General features: G+C 46.1%; 3 protein-coding genes across 3 annotated transcripts in view; all 3 read left to right on the forward strand.

The window, feature by feature from the left end:
- The first annotated feature begins 511 nt into the window (after positions 1–511).
- Positions 512–7,122, forward strand: LOC121937312 (arylacetamide deacetylase-like 4). The gene is made up of 3 exons (XM_042480419.1): positions 512–1,005; positions 3,481–3,544; positions 5,556–7,122. Exons 1-3 carry the CDS (start codon positions 798–800, stop codon positions 6,328–6,330), a joined length of 1,047 nt encoding a protein of 348 aa, XP_042336353.1. The 5' UTR covers positions 512–797; the 3' UTR covers positions 6,331–7,122.
- A 5,740-nt stretch (positions 7,123–12,862) lies between these two features.
- On the forward strand, positions 12,863–18,619 carry LOC121937310 (arylacetamide deacetylase-like 3). Its single transcript, XM_042480417.1, has 4 exons — positions 12,863–13,074; positions 15,133–15,349; positions 15,629–15,692; positions 17,318–18,619. The coding sequence occupies exons 1-4, from the start codon at positions 12,898–12,900 to the stop codon at positions 18,090–18,092; spliced, it is 1,233 nt and encodes a 410-aa protein (XP_042336351.1). The 5' UTR covers positions 12,863–12,897; the 3' UTR covers positions 18,093–18,619.
- Positions 18,620–20,748: 2,129 nt separating this feature from the next.
- Positions 20,749–21,924, forward strand: part of LOC121936416 (arylacetamide deacetylase-like 4) — a 10,295-nt gene continuing 9,119 nt past the window's right edge. Inside the window, exon 1 of the mRNA XM_042478644.1 lies at positions 20,749–20,756. Coding sequence (XP_042334578.1) covers positions 20,749–20,756 — 8 coding nt within the window. The remainder of the gene's footprint in view (positions 20,757–21,924) is intronic.

Below are 21,924 nucleotides of genomic sequence, written 5' to 3' on the forward strand. Positions count from 1 at the left end.
CATGCTGGAGGTACTACGTTGCTTCAGCATAGTAAAAATGTAGCTGGTGGAATTATACCAAGCATTTATGTATTTTAGGAGTCAGTGTGATGTAGTAGTTTGAGTGCAGGATTAGGATTCGGAGAGACCAGGGTTCAAATCCCTGCTTCGACCTGAAAAAATCCATTGGGTGATCTTGGGCAAGTCCCCCCAAATATTCCTCTCTTCTCCCACGTGCGGCATTAATTTTGCAGAAATCATGCACAGCTTTCAGCATATGCAGAAAGCCGCGTGGGAGGGCACAGGAGTGCGTGGGGCACAAGGGGCGGCATGTCCCATTGAAAGTAATGGGGCGTGCACCGCGCTGCTGCACCATCCACAAGCCCCATTACTTTCAATGGGGCTTGAGCATATGCGGGTTTTTTACGCGGGGAGGGGGTCCAGAACGGGTCCCCGCGTAAAAATAGGGCACACTGTACTTTTGCATTTTGAACTCAGTTTGCAGCAATTGAAGCAGGCTGAGAGCAAAGGGGAAAAGTGGGAGGTTGAGAAAGAAACTGGGACATTTTAAAAGCAGCAGGAAAAGCGGGACAGCGGAGGAGTAATTGCCACATTTCGACATTCCAGCAGTCAATGCAGTCTGCATCCTATAAAATTACAGTAAATCGCATGGGAACGTTAGGATTTTGGACTGCAGTTCCCCAAATCCTTTATCCAGCATGACTAACGCACCCTGTGTTACTGCGAAATGATGAATACCATTTCCAAAGAGTGTTGCATTTTCATTTGATCCCTTCACCTCCAAACAGGGGAAGATCATGGAACTGCTGGGCCTTTGCAAGCAGATCAACTTACTCCGTTTTGCGATGGATCTCAGGAAGCCAAAGATGCATCCCAGCCTCTCAGCCAAAGATCTGTACTTTGATGGGGTGCCTGTTCGGGTTTACCAGCCTAAAGCACCATCTGCTACCAGTAGGAAAGGACTGGTTTTCATCCATGGAGGAGCTGGAATGGCTGGAAGCATTGGTAAGAGAATAAACTTGTAGTCTAGATGCACTTCCTTGGCACTGCGACTGCATCTACACCGCAGGAGCAATGCACTTTGACGCCACTTTAAATGCCATGGCTTCATGCAATGCAATTACGAGATTTGTACTTTTGTGCAATATTTCGCTTTCTCTGTTGGAGAGTTCTTGTGTGACAATAAACAACAAATCCCCGGATTCCATAGAATGGAGCCATGACAACTAAAGCAGTGTCCAGCTGCATTATGTTTTGCATTGTGGATGCGGTCCAGACAACAACTCCCTTGGTAAAAAGGAAGGCGTTGGGACAAATTTCATCCCAAATGCCAAGTTGTCCATGACAAGCGGCTGAAGCTTAGGGAGGTTTCTGACGGTGGTTGAACTTCACAATGAAATAAAAATAAAGATCTGAACAGTCATCACAAAGTGAAGTCAAAGGCTTTCATGGCCGGCATCCATAGTTTTTTGTGGGCTTTTCGGGCTATGTGGCCCCATTCTGGAAGGGTTTCTTCCTGACATTTCGCCAGCATCTGTGGCTGTCATCTTCAGAAAATGCTGGCATGGAAAGGAGTGGGGTATATATATTGTGTGACCTGGGAAGGCAGGAGTGATTTGCATGTATATTGTTTTGTTGCTAATGGCAGGCCTCAGGCTGGGAGGGTATGCAAAGGAGGATGAGTGTCTGCTTGCTTCATGCTCATCATCTGCTGGAAAACTCCTGACTCTGGGAGATTTCCCATTTGCATTTGTTGAGTCTTCTTCTTGCTGTTTTTCAGGACTGGGAGCCAAACCTTGGTTACTTTAACCTTGGTTACTGTTGAAATTGTCCAGGTGTTTGAGGATTTCAATGGCTTCCCTGTGCATCCTGGCATGGCAGTGGTTGGCATGGTCCAGAACTTCAGTGTTTTCAAACAGCATTTTATGCCCAGGATGGTTTATAACATGTTCTGCTGCTGCTGATTTTTCTGGCTGCAGTGTCTCTCATGTTCCTTGATTTGCACACTGTATTTGGTGATCCCTATGTAGACTTGTCCGCAGCTGCATGGTATGCGCTAAACTCCTGCGGCTGTGAGAGGGTCTCTCTGGTCCTTGGCTGAGCGAAGCATTTGCTGGAATTTCTTCGTCGGTTTGTAAACCATTTGTAGGTTGCGCTTCCTCACCACTTTGCCTATTCTGTCTATGACTCCTTTGATGTATGGTAAAAATACCTTCCCTTTGGGTGGCTGCTTGTCTTCACTCCTCTGGGTTTTCCTGGCAGCCCTTCTGATGTCTGAGCTGCAATAACCATTGGCCTGTAGAGCCCGGTCCAGGTGCTTCAGTTCATCTTCCAAGAAGTGGGGTTTGCAGATGCGTTTTGCTCAGTCTACCAGTGTTTTGATTGTGCTCCTTTTTTGTCCTGGGTGATGGTTGGAGTTCTTGTGCAGGTATCCTTCCATATGTGTGGGTTTTTGGTATACTATGTGACCCAAACGTTGGTTCGGTTTGCGGATGACTAGGACATCCAAGAATGGCAGTGTTCCTTCCTTTTCTTTTTCCATAGTGAATTGGATGTTGGGGTGGATGTTGTCCAGATGGTCCAGGAATACAGCCAGGTCTTCTTCTCCATGGCTCCAGATAGCAAAGGTGTCATCCACGTATCGGAAGCAAGTTGTGGGCTTTTTCAGTAGTGTTTCCAGGGCTTGCTTTTCAAAGTGTTCCATGTAAAAGTTTGCTATCACCGGGCTTAGAGGGCTTCCCATTGCTACCCCATCTCTTCGTTCGTAGAATCCATTGCCCCACTGGAAATAGCTTGTGGTGAAGCAATGTTCGAACAGGGCTGTGATGTCTTCTGGAAACATCTGTCGGATGAGTGTCATGGTGCCCATTATGGGGGCACTCATCCGACAGATTTTTCCAGAAGACATCACAGCGCTATTCGAACATTGCCTCACCACAAGCTATTTCCAGTGGGACAGTTGTTCCCAGATTATTGAGACTGAAAGGCACTTTTATCTTTCTCGCTGGGCCTTTTTACACTTCCACAATTGTGGTGCTAAAATTCCATTTAAACTGCCATTCATGGTGGATCCTCAGATTTGTAATTTGGGGAGGGTCTCTGGCTGAAAATTACAAATGGTTGCCGTTGCATGCTTTCAAGTTGTTTCTGACTTACGGCAACCCTACAGCGACCTGTCTTGGGGTTACCTGAGGCTGAGAGTGCGTGACTTGTGCTTCGCCACCTAATGGGTTTCCATGGCTGAGTGTTGTTTTGAACCCTGGTCTCCAGAGTCGTAGTCCAGTGCTCAAACCACTATGTTACATCCTTCACTAAACTGCAAATCCCGGGATCCCATAGGATGTTGCCACGATGGTTAAAGTGGAACCATAACTGTAAAATTGTGTAGGATGAAACCCACTCAAGACAGCCCTTCAAAGAGCTTTACTTTGTCGTTGATTTTGGTCTTTCTTGCCACCAAATTATTGTTTTCTCCCATAGATCTGTACCAGGATATTTGCAGCAAACTTGCCAAAGATACGGACTCAGTGGTTGTGTCTGTTAGGTAAGTGCCTCCAAATAAATAAATACACAAACACAAACGCACATAGAAATGGCACATTTGCATCAGTTTCTTGCTGTATTTCTTGATCGATTTGCTTGGCATGTGGTTCCTAAGCAAAAACTGTCCGTGTTTTTTCCCTTCAGCTTCTCTGCTGGAACATCATGTGCGTAAGATAGCGGTTTGTGAACATGTTTCCTTTCTCACTTTAAAAGAAGGCTCATGGTGCTTCTTGCCAACCACGCAAAAACCACGATTACAGCATTAATATTTGTTGCCTTCAGCCTCATTCCCACTTACAAATAAATCACTTTGTGATCCGAATTGATGGATCAGTTCGACAGCGGGCAAATTGAAATTGATTCTGATCTGCATCCCATTCGCACTTGTACTGAATCAATTTATTGCAAAAGAGGCGGAAAAGCTGAGCGCCAAAAAGACATGCGTTAAATGGGTCTAGTGCAGGGTGCCCCCTTGCCAAAACGTTTCAGCGATTTGGCTCAAGTGCCAACAAGGGTCATTTAAACCACTTCAAATCGGTTAGCAAACCAGTTTATAACATACTGGGAATGAGGCCAGTAAGTCATTTCTGACTTATGGTGGCCCTACTGCAAGCCTATCATAAGGTTTTCTTGGCCAGAGAAGGTTTGCCATTGCCATCTTCTGAGGCCGAGAGAGTGGGACTTGACCAAGGCTGGTTTACAAGACTGAGCCGGGATTCGAACCCTGCTCTCCGGAGTCATAGTCCAGTGCTCAAACCACAACACCACACTGGCTCCTCAATATTATGAAATCATATTTAAAATATTAAATTACTTAACACCCACATGCTATTATTTTATTACTACATGTTCTTATTTTACTACTACTATGTTACTACTACAGTGGGCTCTTGGTGTTCCGTAGCATTCAGTTTCAGGACCCCCCATTGACACCAAAATCCATAGATGCTCAAGTGCTATTATATTCAATGGCATGGGGAAATGGTATCCGTTATATAAAATGGCACAACCAAGGTTTGCATTTTGGAATGTATGTATTTGTTAATAATATTTTCAAGTCATCATAGTGAATCAGTGGATAAATAATTTGGGGCTACGGAGGGGCGACTGTAGAATTGCTATTAAAATATACAAGGGGTTTAAAAATGAATGGTGCAGAACCATCCAGGAATTTATCATAATTAGAGTTGCAATTAGGAATTGATAATAATTACAATATTAATATCATGGAAGCAATGAAACTGGCAAGAAGGACAGGGAATTGTAGTGGATGTGAAGCATACATCCTCTCCTTTGAACCCAGGGTCCATCTACGTTGTCGAAATAATACACTTTGACACCACTTTAACTGCCATGGCTCTGTCCTAATGAATCCTGGGATTTGGTGAGGCACCGACACACTTTGATAGAGAAGGCTATAGCCGTTTAAAACTGGAAATCCCAGGATTCCATAGAATGGAGCTACTTCAAGTGATGTCAAACTGCATTGTTTCTACACTGGTTTTAGTCACCCATGGTTATGCGGAGCCTTCATCCCAACATGCTTTAAAAGAGTGGTTCCTAAATTTCGGTCCTCCAGATGTTAGGGACTTCAGCTCCCAGAATCCTTGACTATTGGCCAGGTTGCCTGGGGCTTCTGGGAGTCGAAGTCGAAAACAACTGGAGGGTCAAAGTTTGGGAATCACTGCTTCAAAACACCCCTTTCAGACCAGTGGTTCCCAAACTTTGGTCCTCCAGGTGTTTGGGTCTTCAACTCCCAGAAGCTCCAACCAACTTGGCCAACAGTCAGGAATTCTGGGAGCTGAAGTCCAAATCTCCTGAAGGACCAAAGTCTGGGAACCACTGCTTTGGACTATTATCTTTAAAAATACGAAGGCCAAAAGAAGATCAAGGGTTGCCCACTCCCCACTTTGAAACCACATCTTTGCTCAAATGCTTCATCGGGACTTACATTAAGTTTGAAAGAGATTTCAGGTAATTCACATTTTCACTTGTGTGTTACGGCTCTCCAGGTATCGTCTCGCTCCTGAGTACCTGTCCCCCACACAATGCAACGACTGCCACACAGCGACTGTGCACTTCATGCGAAACGCCGAGGCCTATGGGGTGGATCCGTCCCAGATCGTCATCGGAGGGGACAGTGCCGGGGGGAATTATGTCACCGTGACCACCCAAAAATTGGCAGGGGGATCAGACCTTCCCAAGCTGCGGGCTCAAGTACTGATCTATGCGGGGGTCCAGGCTATGGACCTCAATTTGCCTTCCTATCAGCAGAATGCCATGATGCCGCTCTTGTACCGGGACACTGTTTCTTTCTATGGTATGCACTATTTTAGGAAGGACACTTCTTTGTCGGAGGAGCTGCTGAAAGGGTCTCACGTGCCGGATGAAATGAGGCTGAAATATGGGAAGTGGATGAGTCCGGATAACATCCCAGAGCGCTTTAAGGCCCGAGGCTACCGACGGATCCCGCCAGCTCCTTATAAGCCAGAAGTCTACAAGCAATTATATGAGTTCCTCGAAGTCTCATTTTCTTCCATTTTGGCTGAAGACGCTGTCTTCCAACAGCTCCCAGAGGCTTTCATTGTAACTTGTGAGTATGATGTGCTTCGGGATGACGGCCTGCTCTACAAGAAACGTCTGGAGGACAATGGAGTGAAGGTCAGCTGGTTCCATGCCGAAAACGGGTTTCATGGCATCCTAAACTTCTTTGACACGGGCTTTTTATCATTCCCCGATGGGGTCGAAATCCTGGATCGTGTGGCAGAGTTTATTAAACACTTGTGAATGCTTTTGGCTAACATTTGTCACAAAAATTTGCTCCGCCAACAGAACGGATAGACTCCCCTTGCTGTCTTATATGCTTGGAAGCTCCCCTATAGTTGAGCATTTCTGGCCAGTGCACAACGTTCGTAACCAGTTCAGGACTTACAGAAGTGGAGTTGTGGGTCTTGGTGCTATTTCACATGTGCACTGAACATTATGTATCGAGCACGGAGTATTGTATGAGAAAGATTTGGTTGAACAGCATTGTAATTCACTAGCTGCATTGCACATCTATGACCTAACTCTAGGAGTGTAAAGCTACACTCCATCTCCTCAAAGTAACTGCTCCTTGATGTTCGGTTGTTCTTATGTGCTTTCAAGTCGTTTTCGACTGATGGTGAGCCTAAGGTGACCTTATCATAGGGTTTTCATGGCAAGTTTCGCGCTTGCCTTCCCCTGAGGCTGAGAGCGTGTGACTTGCCCAAGGTCACCCAATGGGTTTCATGGCCAACTTGGGAAACCAACCTTGGTCTCTGGAGTTGTAGTCCAACACTCAAACCACTAGGCCACACTGGATCCTAGATGTTAGATCTATATAGTTCAGGAACATGAGAGCCATTCATTTTTAATGCTCATAACTGGGTATTTGATTGGGCAAAGGTTTTGGTTAACCAGCCTGTCAGATATAGTTATATAGACGGGCGCGATAGGGCGCCCTCGTCACGTGCGAATGTCAGCGCTTCTAGACGCCCCTTGCCCCTTGCATGGGACAAGGGCATCAAAATGGCGGTGCCCTGTACAGATGGGTGCCGCCATCATCTCTGAGGGATGGGCTATTTCCATCTAAACTTAAATAGGCCATTGTTAAACCTATTTTAAAAAAGCCCTCCCTCGACCCCCTGGTTCATAATAATTATCGGCCTGTTTCGCTGCTTCCATTTTTGGGTAAGGTGATCGAGAGGGCGGTTACGATCCAGCTTCAGGCGGTCTTGGATGAAACGGATTATCTGGACCCATTTCAAACTGGCTTCCGGGCGGGTTACGGGGTTGAGACGGCCATGGTCGCCTTGGTCGATGATCTCCGTCTGAGCATCGACGGGGGAAGCGTGTCCCTGTTGGTGCTCTTGGACATCTCAGCGGCTTTCGATACCATAGACCATGGTATCCTTCTGGGACGCCTGGCAGAGGTGGGGATCGGGGGCACTGCGCTCCAGTGGTTCCGTTCCTACCTCTCCGGGAGGTCCCAGATGGTGCAGCTGCGAGACGTGTGCTCTGACGAGAGGCCCCTTAAAACCGGGGTCCCTCAAGGAGCCATTCTGTCTCCCATGCTATTTAACATTTACATCAAACCGCTGGGAGAGATCATCCGGAGACATGGGGCGCGGGGTTATCAGTACTCTGATGACACCCAAATTATTTTCTCTATGTCTCCGACTGATGCAGTGACTGGGGATGGCGTCTCTCCTCTCGTGGCCTGTCTAGAGTCAGTAATGGGCTGGATGAGGGAAAACCGACTCAAATTGAATCCAGAGAAAACGGAGGTACTAGTGATAGGTTCTCCTGGTCCAGGAATGGCGGTGGTTCCACCTGTCCTGAACGGGGTCACGCTCCCTGTGAAGGACTCCGTGCGCAGTCTGGGGGTGCTTCTTGACTCGTCGCTTCACCTGACAGCTCAGGTGAATGCGACGGTCAAGAGCACCTGTTATCAGCTTCGGCTTATTCGCCAGCTGCGCCCATACCTGGCCCAGAGGGACCTAGAAACTGTTGTACATGCTCTGGTAACTTCGAGACTGGACTTCTGCAATGTACTCTACATGGGGCAACCCTTATACCAAACTCGGAAGCTGCAAATGGTGCAGAACATGGCAGCCCGGCTGGTCACTGGTGCTTCCAGGACCAGCCATATAACACCGGTTTTGAAAGACCTCCATTGGCTGCCCATCCGCTTCCGAGCTCAATATAAGGTGTTGGTAATTACCTATAAAGCCCTAAATGGCTTGGGCCCAGGATACCTAAAGGACCGCCTCTCCCCATATATTCCGCCTCGCACCCTCAGAACGTCTGGGCAGCAATTACTAAAGGTGCCTGGGGCTAGGTTAGCCTCCACCACACGGAGGACATTTTCCACGGCTGCCCCAGCCCTTTGGAACACGCTGCCCACCGAGCTCCGCTCGTCCACCACCCTGGCCCTTCCTGTTCCAACAGGCATTCCCCGAATAAAATCCTGTGGGCCTCCCTCCTCTTCCGTGGCCAAGAGGTTGGGCTATGGGGCTTTTTGTTTGTTATTTTTTTTTATGATTGCTGTATATGTATTTTAATCTTTCTTGTCTTTGTGTTTCGATTGTATTTTAATCCTTGTTGTACGCCGCCCTGATTATAAGAAGGGTGGGATATAAATAAAAATTTTATTTTATTTATTTTATTACATGACAGATGCCTTGCGTCTGCACGGTGCGGTGCCATTGCGATGTTGCGAGTGCACCATTGGCACACTGCGGCATCATAATGGCACCACAAGAACAACCCACTTTTTGCGGGTTCTTTTTGGTCTGCAAAGAAGTCCCATGGTCTGGAGGCTGTCCCACGCCATAGATAACTATATCTAAACGTTATATAGATACGTAACTATGTCTAAACGCAGTGGGCCAAAATAACCTAAAGGCACCAGATCCCACCTGATCTGAGAAGTTAATCAGGGTTAGCGCTGGTTAATACTTGGATAGGAGACCACCAATGAATATCAGGTGCTGTAGGCTCTGTTTCAGAGGAAGGGACTAGCAAAACCACCTCTGAGTATCTCTGGTCTAAGAGAACCCTGTACAAAAAAAATCATGGGCTGCCATAAGTCAACAGGGGACTTGAAGGCACATACACATGTATCTCGAAACACCCCAAGCAATTTGATACAGAGCTTGGAAAACTGGTGTGCTCCCAGAAAACCAATGTGGTGCAATGTGCAGACGTTTGGAAGGTAGTGCTATTCCTAGGTAGGTTTTTGGAATAATACAGCATGCCCTCGGCTTACGTGGGGGATCCATTCCAGACCCCCCCCCCCCACATTAGCCAAATTCCACAAATGCTCAAGCCCCTTTGGAATGCATTGGACTCATGCATCATTCCCATGGGATGTGCCGCCCCTTGCACCCTGCGTACTCCCACGCAGCTATATGCAGGTTTGAGCATATGCTCAAATCCATGTATGACGTGGGCGCACTGTATTTGTGAGTTGCATTTTCATAAACAAGAAGGAATGATTCGATTGTTAGTGTTTTGTGGGTTTTTTCAGGCTATGTGGCCATATTCTAGAAGAGGTTTTTTTCCTGACGTTTCGCCATCCTCAGAGAATGCTGGCATGGAAGTGAGTGGGGTGTATACACACACACACACACACACACACACACACACACACACACTGCGTGACCCTGGGTTGGGAGAAGTGATTTCCATGTTAATCTCTGTATTGTTCTGTTGTTGAATGGCAAGGCCTCTCAGGGCATCCATTTAATGAATGGTCCATTGTTCGATCGTTTTTCTCCACGTTGCAAGAAATCCTTAAAACCCACATAATTATGAGGATGATTCAACGTTTGGGATTCATTATGAGAAAAAAACACATGGTTTGTTTTTGTTTTTAGGGGTTTTTTTTGCACAGAGAGTGACATTTTATTTGTAGGGAAAACAAGTGGGGTTAGATGACCATCTGTCGGGAGTGCTTTGACTGTATCTTCCTGACCACATGGAACACAGGTTGAACATGAGTCAACAGTGCGATGCGGCAGCTAAAAAGGCCAATGCAATTTCAGGTTGCATAAATAAAAGTATAGTGTGTAGATCAAGGGAAGTAATAGTACAACTCTATTCTGCTTTGTGTCCAGTTCTGGGCAACACAATTGAAAAAGGACATTGAGAAACTGGAGCCATGTGTCCAAAGGAGGGCAATTAAAATGGTGAAGGGTCTGGAAACCATGAAGCCCTATGAGGAAGGACTCAGGGAGCTGGGGATGTTTGGCCTGGAGAAGAGAAGGTTAAAAGGCGATATGAGAGCCCTGTTTAAATATTTGAAGAGATGCCATACTGAGGAGGGAGCAAGCTTGTTTTCTGCTGCTGCAGAAAACAGGATATGGAGCAATGGATGCAAGCTACAAGAAAAGAGATTCCAGCTCAACATTAGGAGGAACCTCCTGAGAGTAAGGGCTGTTCGACAGAGCAGCTAAGGGAGAACAACCCCATGGACCCCAATTGGTTACAGCTGGCTGTTGAATGATCCTCGGTTTGGGGGGTAGAACATAGTAAACCTTGGATAATCTGAAAGACAAGAAAGGCCATGGGATTCTGGTTGGGGAAAACGTGGTCCTGCTTCAGGCACCTGGTTCAGGTTGGCTTCCCCTGCCACCAATCTTTGGGGAGGATAAAAGGTGGGAAGAGAACATCCCTGAAGAACATATCTGATGGAAGGTAGCACCTGTGATTCCTTCCACCCGTCCCAATGCCCCAGGCCTTCCCAGGGTGAGGAACCCCGGTCTTATCTGATCAGCCGTTGCATACCTCTAGGCCTTCCAGGTGGGGAAGGCAGTAGGGCAGGTGGGAATCTACCTGCACTGGGTTAAACCGCTTGGGGAGGGGATGGAGCTGAATAAGAAGCCGACACTTCTCAAGGACTTTCTGTGGGTCAGATGGAGCACTTCCATGTATCAGATTATGCCAGATGCCAGGAGTTGCCATCCTTTGGTCTAGTCTATTTGCTTAAAGTCCAAGGCACTGGTCTCCAGTAGCTTTGAGATGTTTGCCTGCCAATGGAGTTTCTTATTTAGAGAAGTTCTCTGGATCACCTGCTACAAATGGAGATGGTCTATATCCCCAAAAATCCCTATGTAATCTAGTAGTTTGACTTGGTGATTATGATGGTGATAACAATGGAGTTTTTCGCACAGTCCCTTGGGACGCTCCCGGCGCAGAATGAAAGGAGGCAGGATGGGAACAGAATGGGGGCTATCACTCATTTTGTCGCATGCCGGAATGCCACCGCCGCCACCGCCGGACATTCCCATTCCATTCCTGATCCGTCCCAGAGGAGGCAATTTTTAGGAACTGTTCAGTAGCATACCTGAAAATCGTCTCCTCTGGGATGGATCGGGAACGGAATACGAACATCCGGTGGCAGCATTGGCATTCTGGTATGCGATAAAATGGGTGATAGCCCCCATTCTGTTCCCATCCCACCCCCTTTTCTTCCGCACCAGGAGCCTCCCAAGGGGCTGTGCGATAAGCTCCATTGCTAATTATGTACAGCAAGGGATTTTTAGCCATAGTGTGGTTGTGACGGTGTGTGATTCAGTGTTCACATCTCATATTTATACTCTTGTTTGTGCAATCAATGTGAAAAATATCTCTTTCTTAATGACGTTTTAAAAATGTATGCACTATTTGAAGCATGCCATTTTGCTTCTTGTTAAACTACTGAACGCAATAAATTGTACTGCATTGCTATTACAATACAGAGCAGTATGCTTCTTTTCATTCACTCTCCTCATTTGGTTTTGTTCATTGTAGTCACACTGATTTTTATTTATGGCAACCCTATGAATGAGAGACCTCCAAATTACCCTATCATTAACATCCCTGCTCAAGTCTCAGAGTCATGGGAGTTTATCGCGAAGGCCCTGGAACGGACCCATTGCATTACAAAAGGGGGCATGATGGGAACAAAAGGCGGCATAGAACGCCGTTTACCGCACAGGAGAACATTGCGTTCCGAATGCATTCCCCAGGAGGCACTTTTCAGGAACTATAGAAGCGTTCCTGAAAATTGCCTCCTCTGGAACACATCTGGAACGTGATGGGAACCTCTGGCAGTGGCAGCGGTGGTGGCGTTCTCCTATGCGGTAAACTGCGTTCTATATGCCACTTCCCTTTCCCATCACACCCCCTTTTGTAATGCGATAAACCCCATGGCAGTGATGGTGAACCATTTGCAGACCGAGTGCCCAAACTGCAACCCAAACCCCACTTAATTATTGCAAAGTGCCACGACCCTTTGGCTTTCTAGTAATGAACTATGGCAAACTCTGTGCTGGGGCGACAGCATGTGTGCCCACAGAGAAGGCTCTGAGTGCCACCTCTGGCATATGTACCATAGGTTCGCCATCACTGCCCCATGGTTTCCTTGACTGAATCCACCAGTAATGGGGGATCCACCATTTTCCTTTGGCCTTACCAAACATTATTGTTAAATTTTGGACTAAAACTGGGAGCAGAGTCACTCTCCTGTTGAAATGGAAGCCACTAGCTGTCACCATTTCGCTGTCCTCTCCACTGTTTACAAGACCATCCTTTTTTAAAGCTCTACAACCAACTTGGACCATTGTTCTTAATGGGAGCAACATCACGTATTACACAACTCCTTGGATAAAGGAGGCCTCTCCCAGTTTATTCATTGTCATATTCCAGGGTGTGTAATAACTGGTGGATTTCTAATCAATAGGCAATCTCGAGAAGAACAGCCTACAGAAAGCCAGGTAGATATCTCTGCGGACTCAACCAGTAAACAGTGTTGCCGGTATATCCAGTCTTTGCCTTCCCAAAGAGGTAATGGAACTCCTTTTTGTCATCTTACTCTGGGCAGGAGGAATTACAGTAGTTAGTTATCTCCTGCTACTCGCCTGGGCAATTGGTTACGATTTCTTCAAGACTAGGATAGACCCGGGTTTTGACCATCCATGGAAACTTCGAGCGCTCCACTGGAACTTCATTATAATGTTCACTACGGTAAGTTGGTGATCATCACTGAAAACAGGGGAGTGGGGTGTGCTGGATGGATTTTGAAAAATCAGCATTTCAACTTCTCTTGACTGGTTTGTGATGAGGATACTGGTTTTGCAAGCCCCGGTCAACAGTGTCCTGAGAGCTATGGACACTGGCTAGCTTCGTCTTAGGTATTTATGTAATGGTTAACTGACTTACATTCATGTAAAAGTGAAATTGTGATGTTTCACAATGCTTATATTCTCAAGAAAGGAATGGAGACCTAGTTGATAGTACAAACAAAGCCAGCAATGTGGTCCTTGCACAAAGAGCTCAATGCACAATGTTTCCTGATGTACAACAGGGTATGTGTCCCCTCACTGGGACACATTGCACAACGGGGGCCCCATTATGTACCAGGACATTGTGTGCCATGTTCTGTTGTGCATCAATGCAATTCACTAACATGATTGCACATGTCAGCAACATCGTTCCACCATTGTAAAATTGTGCATCATAGTCTCTGATGGCCAATATATATATATATATATATATAATCAGTGGCAATATAAAAAGTCTTTTGCTTTCTTATGGCAAATTGTTCCAACTTACAGTGACAATACCGTGGGCTTTCTTGGCAAGATTTGTCCAGAGCAGTGGTTCCCAACCTTCCTAATGCCGTGACCCTTTAATACAGTTTGTCATGTTGTGGTAACCCAAACCCATGAAATTATTCTCATTGCTACTTCATAACTGTAATTAAATAGATGTTTTCCAATGGCCTTAGGCAACCTCCATGAAAGGGTCATTCGACCCCCAAAGGAGTCCCAACCCACAGGTTGGGAACCACTGGTCCAGAGGACATTTGCCATTGCCACTAAAAGCTGGATGGTTAAAATGCTATAGCAATCTTTGCCAAGATTATATACTTATTTCTGAATCATGTGTGTAGGCTGGAGATTATTTTCTCTACATCCTACTGATAAGATCCTCAGCACTTGCAAACGCCCAATCGTTCCTCTAAAGCACGTAGACAAAAGAACAAGTTGACCTATTTACTCTTATGTCCAATGCAAACAAAGATCTAGAACATCACAGCTAATGTGAGTAGGGCTGCCAGGTCAGGAGCTTGGAAAGTTCACAGCCAAAACCGGAGATCAGCAGAGGACGATGTCGCAGAGGGTTGACCTGAAGAAGACATTAAGCATGACGCATTGACCATCGGCCATGCTTGGAGCATGCCATTCAAACAATTGATTGCTCCAGTTGGAAATTCAGATAAACTAGCTGAAGGGGACTTGAAGGAACTGCTGGAACAATGCCTGTAGTTGGACTTGGTCAATGGTGGGTCACAGATGGCATCTCTCCAGTATTTCTGGTGCCTAATCCTGGATCAGAGATACATTACATTGCACTGTTATAGCACAATTATCCCACTTTAACTGTGGAATCTTGGGATTTCCAGTTGAAGGAGAATTCTCAGCCAGAGAGCTCTAAGGTCTCACTAAGGCCTAGGACATACCTCCCTGTCGGGGCAGGCTGGAGGCATCCAGTTTCCCCTGGAGGGACGCCACAGCAGCCAAACTGCGTGGCATCCCTCCGCCCCCAAAAGATCCCGGACAAGTTGGATTCTTTTTCTGACACTGCCATTGGTGCACTCCTGACCTAAGTGACATGCAGTGACATCTGTACAGTGTGCGTCGCTTACATCATCATGGTGGCACCCATGTGGACGGGATGCCGCCATGATGACACCATCGTCGTCATGTGCTAGGGTTCTGGAGTGTGCGGATGCTGTGCACTCCGGAACCTTAGTATCGGCAGCAGGACACTGCTTTTGGTCTGTCTGTCCTGGGCCTATGCTACATACAAACCCCAGAAAGCCTTAGGAAGAAGCCATAGCAGGAAAAGTGGAATAATAGCACTATAACAGTACAGTGTGATATTGACCTTAGTCCTTGAGTTCTCCAAAACTTTCACTATGAGGTTGGCAAAATTATACAGATCCCCCCTCCTGCCCTGCCATGTGCCCTCAAAAGAGGCATCCCTCTTCATGAGACCTGTTTCTCTTTCTCCAAACAGGGGAAGATTTTCGAATGGCTGGGCATTTGCAGGCAGATGGTCTTTATCCGCCTCATGACAGATCTCAGGCGGCTAAAGGTGCACCCCAGCCTCTACACCAAAGACCTGGATTTCGATGGGGTTCCCGTCAGGCTTTACCAACATAAAATGCCAAGTCCCGTCCGACGGAAAGGATTTGTTTTCTTCCACGGAGGATCTGGACTTGCTGGAAGCATCTGTAAGTGCGTAAGGCTGGGGTCCATTACTCCAAAGTGAGCTGCATGGAGAACCATGAGTGGCGCTCGCCTTTGAGGAGACAATGCATTAGGCTCTAAAAGAGATTACAACAACATACTTCAGTTTTCTAAGGCCTTGTCTACAATGATCAGAGTATTCTATACTGCTCCCAAAATATTCTGGTCCCAGAGATGTCCCTGGTTTTATCTATTGCTGAATGAAGTGTGTCATATGAGGATGATAAATGGTAAATGACTAAAGTCTTAATCTTTTTTATTAGCCTCCTATCAAAACATTTGCAGCAGAATTGCCAAGGAGAGTGGTTCCGTGGTTGTTTCTGTTGGGTGAGTAGACTCAGCTGATTTGTTTGAAATGTGGCTTTTTGGTTGTTATGTATTTTCATTTTTGCAACAAATGCTTGCTGCATTTGTGAACAGATTTGCTTGCCTGGAAACATGACGGCCCAAAACCAAAGCGTTTTACGCACTCTGGTTCAGAAAAGTGTACAGTCCACCCTTGGCTTATGTGGGGGATCCGTTCCTGACCCTCCTGCATAAGCCAAATACCGTGCATGCATGTGGTGGTGCGGTGGCGTGCATGCCACGGGTCCACACCCCATTCATCCTAATGGGACGTGCCGCCCCTTGTGCCATGTGCGCTCCCGTACAGCTTTCAACATATGCTGAAAGCTGCATATAGCATGTCTGCGTATGATGCAGGCGCACTGTATAGAGCACTCCAATGTCTCAGTTCAGTGGGGCAGACTGTGCATGCTTTTAAGACAATTTTATGAAACCAATTATGCTTTGCACAGCTAGTTTCTGTTTCATGCAAATATTTGCTGGATACAAATGATGCGTCATGAACAAGTTCCATGCTCTCAGCCTCAGAGGAAGACAGTGGCAAGTTCCTCTGAACAAACCCTGGCAAGAAACTCAATGATAGTTTTGCCTTAGGGTCACCATAAGTCAGTAACATCTTGGATGCACACAACACACAGTTCTGCTTTTGGACCTGGCAACTCTGGAAGAGCTAATATAGCTGGCCTTGTGGTTAAATATTTGGATATTTGATCTCCCGTGACTTCCTTTTACGATGGCTGGAGTGGTTTTAAAATGTATATATTAGACCCAGTCGACTGTCTTGTAATATTTGTAGAATTCAAAGATATAGCCGCATTCATCTGTAGGATCAATATTTAGAGAGATCTTTCATTTAGTCTCAAAGGTGCTACAAGGTCTCTCTACGTATTGTAATATTTGTGATTATTATTATTATTATTCTGTTGGCTATTTGCCATAATAAATGAAATGTAATGGTATGTTCTGTATGAATCTGGGAGTTCAAAAATATCTTAAAGAGATGCATATTAAATTTTAAGAAATGCAGATAAAAACCCACCAAGCAGTGATGCCTTTATTGGCCGACTGAAACGCACAATATACTTGTTGCAAGCTTCCGAAGCTCCACTGCCAAGGTGTTACAAACCAAACAGAAGAGATTGTGAAGTCAAAGGCTTTCATGACTGGCATCCACAGTTTTTTTGTGGGTTTTTGGGGCGACAAGGCCATGTTTTTCTTGACGTTTTGCCAGCAGCTGTGGCTGGCATCTTCAGCAAATGCAAGCAAAATGTTGGGAATAAAGTCTTCCAGAACAGCCACAGCTGCTGGAGAAACATCAGGAAAAAAGGCTTCTGGAACACGGCCTCATAGCTTGAAAACCCCACAAAAAACTATACAATTGGAGAGGATAGTCAGATATCTGCATTTCATTCTTTTTGTCTTTAGTTAAGATGGTATGGGGAGGGTATCAATTTTAAAAACGTTTGGAACGCCAATTTCAGGCAATGCAATATCGCAGGCCTTGTAATTAATATCTGCCCTAGTCAAATGCCTGCTACCATAGCTATCCGTTGTTTGCAAAAGCTTCTAGCAAGTTCATTTTCCCCTTGTGTCTTACGGCTTTCCAGGTATCGTCTCTCTCCCGAATTCCCGTATCCCACGCAATGCAATGACTGCCACACGGCGACTGTGCACTTCATGCAAAACGCCGAGGCCTATGGGGTGGATCCCTCCCAGATCATCATCGGCGGGGACAGCGCCGGGGGGAACTTTGCTACGGTGATTGCCCAAAAACTGACGGGGAGATCAGACCTTCCTAAGCTGCGGGCTCAAGTACTGATCTATGCGGGCGTCCAAGCTATGGACTTCAACCTGCCTTCTTATCAGCAGAACACCACGATGCCGTTCTTGTACCGGGACAATCTCACCTATTATGGCATGCAATATTTTGGAAAGGATACCTCTTTGATGCACGACGTAGTGAAAGGATCTCATGTGCCGGATGAAATGCGCCGGAAATATGGGAAGTGGGTGAGTGCGGATAACCTCCCGGAGCAATTTAAGTGCCGAGGCTACCGGCGGATCCCGCTGGCTCCTTATAAACCTGATATATACGAGCAGTTATCCGAGATCCTTGACGTCTCTTTTTCTTCCCTTTTTGCTGAGGAGTCTGTCATCCGACAGCTCCCAGAGACTTTAGTTGTGACTTGTGAGTACGATATACTGCGGGACGATAGTCTGCTGTACAAGAAACGCCTGGAGGACAACGGCGTGAAAGTCAGCTGGTTCCATGCTGAAAACGGGTTTCACGGCGTGATAAACTTTATCGATTTGGGTTTTTTCACATTTCCCACCGGGATAGAGATACTGAGTCGCATTGCAGATTTTGTCAAACGTTTGTGAGATGTGAAGTGGGAGGCTTTCACGGCTGGTGTCCATAGCTTTTTGTGGGGTTTTCACGCACCGGAGGAGGAGTTTATTCCTGACACTTCGCCTGCTGTGTCTGTGGCTCGCAACTTCACAGAACGCAAGCGAAAGGTTTGGAATAAATTCTTCACGGACACGGCCTCAAAGCCCCCCAAAAACCCCACCAAAAACTATTTGTGAGATGCTTCCTCCTCAAGCTGTGAATCTCTTAAAACCATCAACAGTGTATACTGCGCATACTTTTAAAAGAGTAATCTGCATTTCTATTGCTAGGACTATCCGTTTTACCCCTACGGCAGTTAAAGTGCAGTCAAGCCAGATTATTTCTGCAGTGTGGATTATTAAGTAGTGGTTGTAAACCCACATTTTGACTTTGCAGCTGCCTAAAAGGATGCCAGCTCCAATATTTCCAAACATCTTATTGGTGTTGAGGTTTTTTTTTTTCCTGGTTGCTTCCCACCGTATTTTTGAGCTATTTATTCTAACATAGAGATCTTGTAAAGACCTTGACTGTATGACCTGAAGCTTTACTAAACAAATGAAGTATTTTAGTGTTCCTTGAACGGATTGCTTCAGTTTGTATAGAAACAGGGCAATATCCGGCACAGATGCTGGCGAAACGTCAGGGATAAACGCTTCTAGAACATGGCCACATAGCCCCCCAAAAACCCCCACCTCCCCCCAAAACTTGCAAGTTTGCTGACTTATTTCTGAAGCATGTGTGTAGGTTGTTTGCTATTTAAATGCTATAGATGCTATAGATAACATCCTGGGTGTTTGCAAACACCAGGATGTCATCTGAGGTATGCAGAGAAATGAACGCTTGTCCTATTTTACATGGCTTACAAACAACCACTGATCAATACCCGAACAATCCTGAGCATCCCGTGGGACGGCAAATTGGTTCAGGACATCTCACCATTTGCGAGTCGGGTTGCCAAGTGAGGAGCACCCAGGTCCTGAAAATTCAGAGACATCGAGGCCATTCAGACTACCTTTTACCCCGGATCAGGAACCGAATTATGCATGTGAAGTTCATTTTCGCCCCAAATCTCCCACAAGCGAATCCGAGGCTTGCACACCCATTCCGAGGCAAATGCCCCTTAGGGCTTTTGGAAGCGGAGTAAAAGCTGTATCTAATGGGTTTGGTGAATATGAACTTGTCCCTGATCATGATCGGGTCAAGTTAATGGGAGGGATTTAGATCAGAGGGAGGGCAGTGGGCAGAGCATTCCCTCTCCTTCATCAGGGCAAAGGAGGAGGAGGAAGGAGCCAGGGGAAAGAAGGGATGCCAGACAATCGGGGTGACTGACGGAGCCAAGGAGCCAGAGGAAGGATGCAAAGGGCAATTGGGGTGCCTGAGAAAGGGTCATGTTCAGGGTAGGTCAGAGGGAGGCCACAGAACGGAACAAGCCTCTTTCTCACACCAGGCAGCTCTCTCTTTATTTTTTAATTGTTTATATATTTGCCAATCTATGTGCATAGTTCTACAGGTAGATACGTATATAGATAGGATGTGTGTCTGCTTGTGCTACTTTCCCTTTCATTTCCTTGCTCCCAGCGGCACGCACTTTGCAAAAGGCTATTTTTCTAAATTATGACCAGTGGGGTGTCCAGTGGGGCTCTATCCTGGGCCCAGGGCTATTCAACATCTTTATCAATGACTTGTATGACAGAATTGGGGTCATACTTATCAAATTTGCAGATGACACCAAATTAGGAGGAGTAGCTAATACCCCAGAGAACAGGATCAAGATTCAAAATGATCTGAATAGACTAGAAAGCTGGGCCAAAGCTAACAAAATGAAATTCAACAGAGAGAAATGTAAGGTACTTAGGGCAGAAAAATGAAAGGCACAGATATAGGATTATGGGGGACACCTGGGTTAGGGAGACAACATGTGAAAGGGATCTAGGAGTCCAAGTAGACCACAAGTTGAACATGAGTCAACACTGTGATGTGGCAGCTAAAAAGACCAATGCAATTTTAGGCTGCATCAATAGAAGTATAGTGTTTAGATCAAGAGAAGTAATAGTGCCACTCTATTCTGTTTTGGTCAGGCTTCACCTGGAATACTATGTCTACTTCTGGGCACCACAATTTAAAAAGGACATTGAGAAACTGAAGTCATGTGTCCAAAGGTGGGCAACCAAAATGGTGAAGGGCCTGGAAACCATGAAGCCCTATGAGGAATGACTCAGGGAGCTGGGGATGTTTAGCCTGGAGAAGAGAAGGTTAAGAGGTGATATGATAGCCCTGTTTAAATATTTGAAGGGATGCCATATTGAGGAGGGAGCAAGCTTGTTTTCTGCTGCTCCAGAGAAAAAGAGACAATGGAGCAATGGATGCAAGCTCCAGGAAAAGAGATTCCAGCTCAACATTAGGAAGAACTTCCTGAGAGTAAAGGTTGTTTGACAGTGGAACACACTCCTTCCTTGGAGATTATGGTGGAGTCTCCTTCCTTGGAGGTCTTTAAACAGAGGCTGGATGGCCATCTGTCAGGAAGGCTTTGATTGAGAGTTCCTGCATGGCAGAATGGGGTTGGACTGGATGGCCCTTGCGGTCTCTTCCAACTCTACGATTCTATGATACTATGAAAGTGAAATGCTGCACCATGGAGTTTTGGGAGACATGGAGGAGTAAGCTGTCTTATGTTTGGATGGGGAGCAACAATAGAAGGCTAGAGGAAGGGCAGGACTTTCAGTTAGGAGCAATGTAACACTCCCTCTCTGCCTTTTGAGAGAGCTTTTTCTGGCCTGTGGTGCCCCCTAGTGAACACTGAGGAAGGTACAGGAATTTCATGTCCTCTGTTGTTGTTAACTGCCCTTGAGTCGACTTCAACTCATAGCAACCCTGTCGATGAGAAATTTCCAAGACTTCATGTCTTCCACTGCTCTGTTCAGGTCCTGTGGCTTCTTTGGCCCCATTCTCACTTAAACATTTATTGAGGAGGGAGCAAGCTTGTTTTCTGCTGCTCCAGAGACTAGAACATGAAACAATGCATGCAAGCTATAGGAAAAGAGATTCCAGCTCAACGTTAGGAGGAACGTCCTGAGAGTAAGGGCTGTTAGACAGTGGAACACACTCCTTCCTCACAGTCTCCTTCCTTGGAGGTCTTTAAACAGAGGCCGGATGGCCATCTGTCAGAGATGTTTTGATTTAGATTTCCTGCATGGCAGAATGGGGTTGGACTGGATGGCCCTCAAGGTCTCTTCCATTTCTATGATCCTATGTCAATCATCTGCACCTCATCGGTTTTGTAAGCGGCAGCCTGAATTGGGAACTATATTTTTTTATTTAAAAAACCGATAGAAGATTTGACTCATTGGTTTTGCAACTAGTTCCCTCCCTGAGTTGCCAACCACCCAGCTTGCCACCTGAGTAATTACAAGAAGTTTTGAAATCAATGAATCAAATCTTCTATCAATTTTATTTCATTAAAAAAGTCATGTGCCCATAGGTCACCCCACAAGCGCAAAGGCAGCGCTGTGAGAGCGGGGGAATGGTGGGTCTCCCAAAAACTAAGGAAGGATGGTAAATAGTGGCTCTCTGCCATTAGCCCTCCCCTCCAGAATGATGCATGTCGTTCCCACACTGAACATGCTTCAGAATTGGTTCTTTCCAAATGAACCGCCAAAGAACTAGTGTCAGGAAAGAGTCTTGTCCAGTCCTTTCATTGCTGTCCTTCCCAATTCCAGTCTGATTTCTTGGCTACAGTCACCGTTCTGATCAATAGCTGATCCAAGGTATGGGAAATCTTTGGTTGACCCAAGGTATGGGGCATCTCTGGTTGACCCAAGGTATGGG

This window comes from Sceloporus undulatus, chromosome 7 (assembly GCF_019175285.1).
Source record: "Sceloporus undulatus isolate JIND9_A2432 ecotype Alabama chromosome 7, SceUnd_v1.1, whole genome shotgun sequence".
Lineage (NCBI taxonomy): Eukaryota > Metazoa > Chordata > Lepidosauria > Squamata > Phrynosomatidae > Sceloporus > Sceloporus undulatus.